At 38.9% G+C, this 9070-nt stretch overlaps 1 protein-coding gene across 1 annotated transcript; it reads right to left on the bottom strand.

Annotated features, from left to right (window-relative positions):
* Window positions 1-3733: 3733 nt before the first annotated feature.
* On the bottom strand, window positions 3734-7770 carry LOC143876809 (putative protein kinase At2g41970). The gene is made up of 8 exons (XM_077378504.1): window positions 7661-7770; window positions 7207-7388; window positions 5933-6186; window positions 5608-5734; window positions 5201-5474; window positions 4296-4428; window positions 4115-4201; window positions 3734-3991 (listed from the first exon to the last, which is right to left on the bottom strand). The coding sequence occupies exons 2-8, from the start codon at window positions 7289-7291 to the stop codon at window positions 3872-3874; spliced, it is 1080 nt and encodes a 359-aa protein (XP_077234619.1). The 5' UTR covers window positions 7292-7388; window positions 7661-7770; the 3' UTR covers window positions 3734-3871.
* Window positions 7771-9070: the final 1300 nt, after the last annotated feature.

Below are 9070 nucleotides of genomic sequence, written 5' to 3'. Positions count from 1 at the left end.
ATGATTCTAAGCTGTAAAATAAAGAGCTAAAATATCCATAAGATAATTCCAAACCGTACGATATTCGGTGGAAAATGGACATATATGAAAGTTTTCAATAAATAAAAAACTCCATATAAAATTCTACAAATCAAAAGGTTAGGATAATCCGAAAGATACGATTTTTTGGGAGCCCACTGGGGATCAACAAATGAATGGTTTAGATCATCGAAATAGGTTAGCCCGTTGTTGTTTTTCTGCACGGTTAATTACCAAAGTACTCTTGTTTAAGGGTTAAAATTTCAAATGAAGACATTCTTTCACCTCCTTTGCAACTACATTCATCACTTAGATACCGGCCTTTCACCTTCTTGTGAGGGAAGTGATAAATCCGCCCCTCTTGATTACTTGGGACACCCAGCAGCAGTGTATTCCAAGTACACTGCTGTTGGGTAAAGGATTGGATTTATCACTTCTCTTTTGTGAAAGAGCTGAGATTAAAAAGGGTTTTTTTAGTGAGATTAATCTCAGCCCTTTACACTCGTGGTACGACTGCTCCACAGAACTAGACACTCAATCTTGCATTGAAGATTTGACTGATTGTTTGTCATTTGACTCATTGCCTGTAAGCTAGAAGTCAAATAACCTGTCAATTGAATGTCATATCTAATGACTCGTCAATCTTCTCCCTAGCGGACAAACACGGACTGCATGGGGTCTTTTCGCCAGACCAATATGGCATAACAGGAAAGTCTGTCCACACAAAGTTGGTTTGCGAGCTGCCCGAGTAAAATCTAATACTACATTATATTTTAGGTGAAATTATACGGTGGCCGTGTTTTCATGGCATGATTGTAAGGCTATGTTTGGTGACCTTGAATTTTTCTTTTCTTTTCTATGGAATGTTAGTTTATCTGGTGGTGGCAGATGGGTAAAGAAGGAGAGAAGAGATATGTTAGGAATTAACAACGCAGCAAAATAACGATGCAAAGGTGAACGAAAATCACAAAAATATAATACATATACTTACGTGGTTCACCCAACCAGTTTGGCATGGGCTACGTCCACAGCAGAGCGACAAGCTAAAGATTTCACTATTTTGAAGAAGAGGTTACAAACCCTCACACCTCTCTAGGGTTTCTTCTGATATCACATCCTTTTCTATGGCATTCTAAGACGCGTTACAATAAAAGAAAAAATCATAATTCGTGAAAGTACAAAACTACCTCCAGTATAAAAAAATTCGAGTCGGGGCCGCCTTCAGGCAGGGGGGCTCCCGCGTCTTGCAACCCCCCAGCCCACTCAACAGCAAGCAGGACCGCCGCAGTCAGGGTAAAGTGTACAGTACTTTAGACTGAGATCAGGCTTCACCAATAACAAAGAGAGGTTTGATAAGGCACGAATAAGGAGAGGATTAGAAGTGGGCTAAATATAGGGAAAAAATAAATCGTAATTTAGAGTGGATTTTTTTTAAACCTTTGTTTTCAGCCTTTTCTTCCCCTCTCTTCTAAACGTCTCAATTCTCTTACTCCCCACCCTCCCTCACCATTTTGGGTAAGCCAATATTCTATGGAAAATAAATTCATGGCAGCCAAGCATAGGCAAACACTTTGATTTGTGGAGATTTTTACACTTGTTTTTTGAAACTTTTGAGCCGTCCAATTTACACCAAATGCATTGGAGGATTAGGATCATTCTATGGAGAAGATCTTTGGAGCACGACCAATCTATGGTGGAGTCCAATAGGCAGGTCGGGTTAGAAAATAAAATGCACTTCGAGGGCCAGAAAAATTAGATTTTTCTTACTAGTTTTAGTTGAGAAAAAGAAAGGAAATAGAAAAGAAAAATGCACAGACAATATAAAACCCCTTATTATAAGGCAACTCTCTACTTGGTATGTGGTATTGTTCCCTGCTCTTGCTACACACCATATAACTTCTGACAATAAAACTCTTCATACATTGGTGCTAGAGGTTGGGTACTGACTACACTCTTTCCAGTTGGAGCAAGCAGTAAGCCCAAACTCTTTGAACATTGATACTCGGCCTTATATTTTCAAACGAAATTTTAATGACCACAAATTGAAGGGTTATGATCATCCACTGGTGATGGCTTTGGGGGGCATAGACCATCCAAGATGGGGATAAAGAAATGGAAGTGCTGCAAATGAATGCTCTGGGTCTCTCAATTAGTGGATTATACTTTGTTGCCACTAGTTTGATTTTTAACTGAGTTGTCCTGGATATGCATGGAGAGATGTTTCAATCTCAATCAGATGTATCTTTTTCTAATGGCCATCAACCTCATACCTGTTCTGCCCCTTGTGGTTGCAGTGAAACCCAAAAAGAAGGACGAGCAAGATCCAATAGAATTTCTTGAATGTTTGTCCGCTGGCCCATTTCATGATTCAGGATCGATTACTTGTATTATTAACTTCAAATCAGGAATGTTTTGTAGGGAAAAAAAATAAAATGAGCAAAAACGGATCCGAACATGTGCAAAGTAATAGAAAGGAACAAACCACAAGATTACACAAGAGATTTTCAATGGTTCGTCCAAGATGCCTACGTCCATCAATGAGATCATAATCTTCCATTATGAGAAATCAAAAAATTAATGATTACAAGACCAAGGCCTAGATCTAGTCTAACTAGGAGAACCATATATTAACTCTGCTCTTTCTCTCCTAGTCCAACTAGGTACTATGCTCTATAACAATCCTAGTTACGCTAAGTAACTAACATGGGAGAAACCCACAGAGTGGGAAGACAAAACCCCCAACAATCTCCACCTTGGTTTGTTGCCCAAAAACATGAAGATTTTCCATGGGCGTCATCACGAATCCGTTGTCATTGCAAACCACCATTGGCATCTTGAAGCATCGGCTACATATCATCAAATCATCCTAGTTCTAACTCCACCTCACTTGATCAACATGGCCAATGCACATGTGTACTACACACCTGCACCGAGTCAACTTGCACAATCAGGAAATAACTTTGGAGAGGAACATCGATCCTTCATCCCCACCAGGAAATAACTCTCAACATTGTGTGCAACTTGAAAAACCGTCTCCGCACCAACTGCAAAAGAGACCTTATGTGTGCACACTCCACTCCATTTCTAGCTAACCATTAAGATCATAGGAATACTCTTAGAAACTGTAATCCCTAACATATAATATGATATATCATACCTCTCTCCTTTCATTAGAACCATACAGGCACGTATGATTTTCATGGCTCCACCTAATCTAAATACCTACAATCCATGGAGTCCAATTGACCAAGAGACACTAGATTCTTCTGTATCTTTTAGGACATATGCCACACCACCCAAAGTATGAATTACCACGTTGAACATTTTAATCTCCATCGTCACCATACCCAAGACATTACTAGTGTACCCATCACCCAAGGTTCCTACACCTGCCCATATCTCCTACAACTTAACAAAAGTAATCTCTTTTAGAGCATACATGAATAGAGCATCCTGACCACAGAATCCACTCATCATGAGCAGAAGTGTAATCTCTTCTAAACCACGACTAACTACATTCTTAGGACTTCCCCAAAATCTCTAAATTTAACAACTAAAGGACACAGGCACATGCAACTCCTTGTCTTAAACCGATCCTTGAGTTTCTATGAGATTCTGCAATTTATCCTTGAGTTTCTATGAGATTATGCAATTTTGGAGGGAACTAATTCTACATGTCATCTGCAAAAAAACATCGAACGCGATTTTATTTCCTTAAGTTTCGCATAGATTCATTAAAATATCGGAACAAATAATTGGTAATGTTTCATAAAAGAATTTGGTACAAGAACATGATTGAAACAAATTGAGGGACTAAGATAAAAATGATACATGTAAGCAACAAGATAATAAGTCACGTGTGGGAGTCCGGCCCTGATGGTTTAAGAAGAGGTTGGAGAGCCTTGACAACAATGGTCATATTTGGCCTGAAATCAGCTTCATATTGAACACATAGTGCTGCAACTGCTGCCATCTGATGCACAGGAAAACATTTAGAAATGCACACCAGCACACACATACACAAATGTTAGTTATATTGTAAAAATAACTACAAAAAACGTTTTTATAAAAGAAGAAAAGGAAAGGAAAAGAGCACCTTTGCAATAGCCTTTGGTGGGTACTCATTGTTTAGTTTTGGATCCACACATTGCTTCACTTTGTCCTCGCTTAGTCTCGGAGTTGCCTGTATTATTGTTAAATGTAGTTAGAGATGACAGAAGGAGGAGGATCAGCAGCCAAAACAACAACAATAGTTGGCATGCAGGAAAAACACTCACCCAGGTTACAAGACTCTGTTGCCCTTTGGGCATGGTATGGTCTACTGGCTTTCTTCCTGTCAAGAGCTCTAGAAGAACAACCCCAAAACTGTAAACATCGCTTTTCTGAGTTAATTGTCCAGTCATGGCATACCTGCAAAGACAAGAATAGACAATTGAATACATATGTTTCACGGAAAAGTGCAAAAAGAACGTACGTGTGTTTCTTTAATCGGATAATTCATAACAAACATTGTATGTTTGTGTATAGATGATACTAGAAACTTGAGTGTGTTGAAGAATTTTTAACAAGATGATATACATTTAAACACTCAATGTGCTCTTTGGAAATTCCAAAGCATGTTATTTAGTTTGTCTCTTTTTCATCAAAAGGCAAAATGTCATCAGAAATATTATTAGTACATAAGAGTCTAGCACACCGAAGTCTTGCTCCAACCATGTCACTGAAATTTTGTTCAACTGACGGAATAGGATACGCAAGCATAAATTAGTATGGTAAGAGAGTCTAGCCCACCCAAGTCTCTTTCTCCAACCATGTCACTTTTTTCCTTCCCCCAAACTTTCGTGTGGGGTGTTCTTCTCTTCCCCTCCCCCTGTTTTTTCACTTCCTTCGAATCTTGAAGGTAAGTTTTAAAACCATACATGCCTACCAAAGGAAAACGTTTATCTATGTGTCTATCTAGGAGGTTCGATCCCAGCTTACCTACCAAAAAAAATGTGTCTATCTAGGAGAAGTAGTGGAGTTTTTCAAGATCATGTTTATTTGGTCAGGGTTGTACTTAAAACTGCTTGAGGGAAAGCAACAGAAAAGCAACAGAAAGGCAAACCCATATTAGAGCAACATCTGAAGACTAATTTTACAATTAATAGAGAAATGGGGTGTATCTAGGTGATAATGATCTTACTCTGGAGCATGATAGCCAAAAGTTCCCAAGACTCTAGTTGAATGCAGACGAGCTGCCGTGTCGGGAGACTGGTTAGATAAAACAAAATCACCCATTTTAGCTAAAAAGTCATCGAACAGAAGAACATTGCTGGATCTGACATCACGATGGACAATCGGAGGCTGAACTTTTTCATGTAGACATTCAAGACCTCTTGCTGCACCATAAGCGATTTTCACTCGTTGGTTCCAGCTGAGGACTGGACCAGGTTCTGCACCCTGTACTCCTTTTCTCCCTGTTCCAAAAATAAACCAACCAAGATTGAGTTGCAAAAGTTATGAATATAGAAACAACACGTAGTGGATGAACCCAACTTGAAAATGGGTAGTACAGTGGAGTCCATAAAAAAGGAATTATTATTAATATACCATGTAAAATGTCATGCAAAGAACCCTTTGTTGCAAACTGATACACCAAAATTCGATTATTTGCTTCCAAACAGTAACCCAACAGCTCTACAAAATTCTCATTCTTGAGTCTCGAAACCATTGAAAGCTGCATAAGCCATGATAGGAAGAGAATTTAAGGCATCAAAATAAGGTGAAGTCCAAAGCATGCATAAATTAGTATGCATGGTACCTTGGAGTTCGAAAAAAGACAAATGAAAAACAATATATGATTTATCGAAGGGCAGAATTAATAAGTATAACTTGATGCCTCTTATGAACTATAACTCCTCTCCCAAAAGGTCACCTGAGCTGCAAAATCAGAATCGGGCTCTTGCGACGAACTGGCGTCTAGTTTCTTTATCACAGCTGCCTGACCAGTGCTTAAAGTAGCATAAAAAACTCGGCCATAGGACCCTTCTCCAATCAAAGCCTTGGGGCCGAAATTACTAGTCAATCTTTTCAGCTCATCCAAAGATAAGGCCGGTATTTCGATGGGTAAGACCTTTGCAGGAGCTCCACTTTTGACAGCATTGGGGCCCTTTGACTCTCTATCATTATCTAAATCACACAAAAATATCAGGACATAATTTGCATTAAGAGAAATAAGCAATTCTAGTGCTTATAAAAATTCCATTATGTTGATCAAAATCAATGGTTTCCTAAACTTCCTGAGGCTGATGAATGAAGAATTGAAAGGTGCATTTGGGTGTACACTCAAATTGCAATCTGGGCGTTTTAAGAGTCCAAATTATAGTTTGTCTCCACACAACCCCAAATTTTAATTATAGTACAAGAAAATGCTAGCTTAGTACTGATTGGTTGAAATGACAAACTTACAATGTAGTAGCACATGATAAGCCTATCAAATATGTGAAGATATAAAACATAAGTTAGTAAACAAAATGGCATAAAATGACCGAATGTAGTCATGATTTCATGGTGTCTCTAATTTTTATTTGGCGTATCTCTCTCAAAACTTGTGATAGCTACTAGCATAGTACCTCTAATAGTTAATTTGGGTACCAATGAATTTATGATCAAGTATACCAAGGTAAATAGCATTTGAACCTGGTAAACAAGAGCCAGTTCTTTGTGTAAACAAATAAACTTAGCTTCAAAGTACATCCCTTCCCGAATTTCATGATTCAGTTGAATGACCCCGTGGCCAACCTCTCTTTTAAAAAGGAAACGGATGCACTGAAAGATAGAAAACTGCGAGAGCAGCGGAGGCCAGATGTATTTATCGAATATGAGGTTGAAGGGAGGCACTTTGACAGTGAAAGAAGTCATCCATAGAAAGATTTGGGGCCGGTTCGGCCGGACATCCCTAGAAAGAACTATATAAAGAACTTATTATCACAATCCCTCCTGTAGAGCGACGAGCAAAGAGATTTTGGACTCTGCGGGAAGAATGCACTAAAAATGCCACAAAAGCAGTAAGTTTAAAGTTACATACATAGACAATATAGACATTTGCGACTTTTATTATTTGGTGAGAAATGAAATACTCATATTGAATTACTTCTCAGAAAGAGGAAGATGAATGGCAAATATTGGAAATAAGGGCAGGGAGTCTACCAGGTCTATTCCCATTAGGTGGGGCAGTGTATTGGTTCGCCGGCTGACCAAAGCTCTCCTCTTCTGCTCCACCACAGCACAACATAGTGCACGTCGAAGGGATAACAAATCCAGAAACAATAAACGCTCAATCACCCATCGCAATTGAATGCTCCCAAAATATTATTCAGAATTCCCTCAAACTGAAAGAATTTAACCTAATTAAATCGCATTAATACCTAGAAAAAATAATTACAACCTATAGAACAAAGTTAACAAACAGATCAAAGGCAATCGTTGGATTGAATGAGAATTCAGAAAGAAAGAAAAAAAAATGCCTAAATTCCATAAGAACAAAAATTAATTTATTATTTAGCTGCAATCTGAAATTCGAAAATGGAGATCTGAATATTCTAGAAAAAAAAAAAAAAGAGATTAGAAAAGAAAAGGAAAAATCTTGGATGAAAGATAATACCAGTTAGATTGGGATGGAATCGAGGAGACGAGGTAAAAAGAAGAGGAATCGGTAAGAGAGAAAAGTGGCTTTTTTTTGTTACGAGCAAAAAAATGTGAGGCAGATATCTTCTAGTTCCCGCGAAAGGCGTTTTAAGGTTTTTCAAGTTTCAACGGCTAAAACTAAGCAGCCCACGTCAGCATCCCATTTTTCCGAATCGCACGTGCCCACACGCTTCGATGTCGTCTCCCATGCTTGTTAATACACCAGGAATGAGAAATTCTTTCACTAGAGTAGGCTTCTCAGTACTAGGGGTGCAATTCGGGTCGGGTTGGGTCTAACCCTAATCCGATCCTACCCAACCCGTGCCTCGGGTTGAGGATGGTCAACCCTTACCCAACCCACGCCTCCAAACCGGGTCAGGTTGAGTTGGGTTGGGTTCAGGTTCATCTAGGACCAAAAATTGAAAAATACAAGGAAAATAACATTATCCTACGAAAATCATGATAATATTAGATGATGGAGGTCGAGTCAGGTCGGGTCAAGTTGCCAAAGGCCTCAACCCTAACCCAAACTGAAATTAAATTGGGTTGGCCTTTCCCATCCCTAACCCAACCCAAGAAAATGCCAACCCAACTGAGTGACTGACCCAAGTTGCACCGCTAGTATGCGGGACCTGCGGCCCCACTACGGCAGTGGGTCCCACCTTGGATTGATTGAAACCATTCATTGGACGTTTGCCTAGAAACATCTAACAGCTCATCTGCACGTGTTGCAAATCTCCAAGGGCTATTAACCATTGCTTTTTACAGGGGATTTTGAACTGATTCTATGGCAGATTATTCACCCCAACTCCAACGGTCTAGAATAAACTTTAACGAGTTTTCATGGCTGAAAAAAATGAAGCATACGGAACGAATATTCGATCATTTTTTGGGCATCAATATTTACTCAACTCAACCCCGAAACAAAAATGAAAAGTTTCAGTCAAGAAATTGGACATACGAAACACCACCAAATCGGTTAGTCTGATTCTGCCCAGAAATCATGAGAAGAGTAGTAGTAATTGTTGGGGATAATTTGTATCTGTTGGAGAAGAAAAATAGAAACCGGTTTGCTTCAAGGTGCGAAATCGCTTTCCTTAAGACAGATTTCTCCCCCTCCAAGATACAATGAAGCCAGTAGGAATATCCTACTATATTTGACGACGCTATGCACAAGCGGAGTCAAATCCGAAATGCCCTTTAGAGAATAACAAGCCTTAGAGAATCAATCTAATTACTGTTTCTATAGTATAACAGTAATTAGACAAACAAGAATGAAACAATAGAAAATAACTCTGGTAAGATTGAGAAAATAGACTATAATTGCACTGGAAGTCTTGAGAATTGCACCAGAAATAAGTAAATTCGTTTTCTATCTTGAAATGGC

The sequence above is a fragment of the Tasmannia lanceolata genome, unplaced genomic scaffold (genome assembly GCF_043159265.1).
Source record: "Tasmannia lanceolata isolate RefF3 unplaced genomic scaffold, GAP_Taslan_0.1 ptg000005l, whole genome shotgun sequence".
Taxonomy (NCBI): Eukaryota; Viridiplantae; Streptophyta; class Magnoliopsida; order Canellales; family Winteraceae; genus Tasmannia; species Tasmannia lanceolata.
Note: the sequence above shows the minus strand (reverse complement) of the source record. Positions and strands in the feature narration are given on the sequence as shown.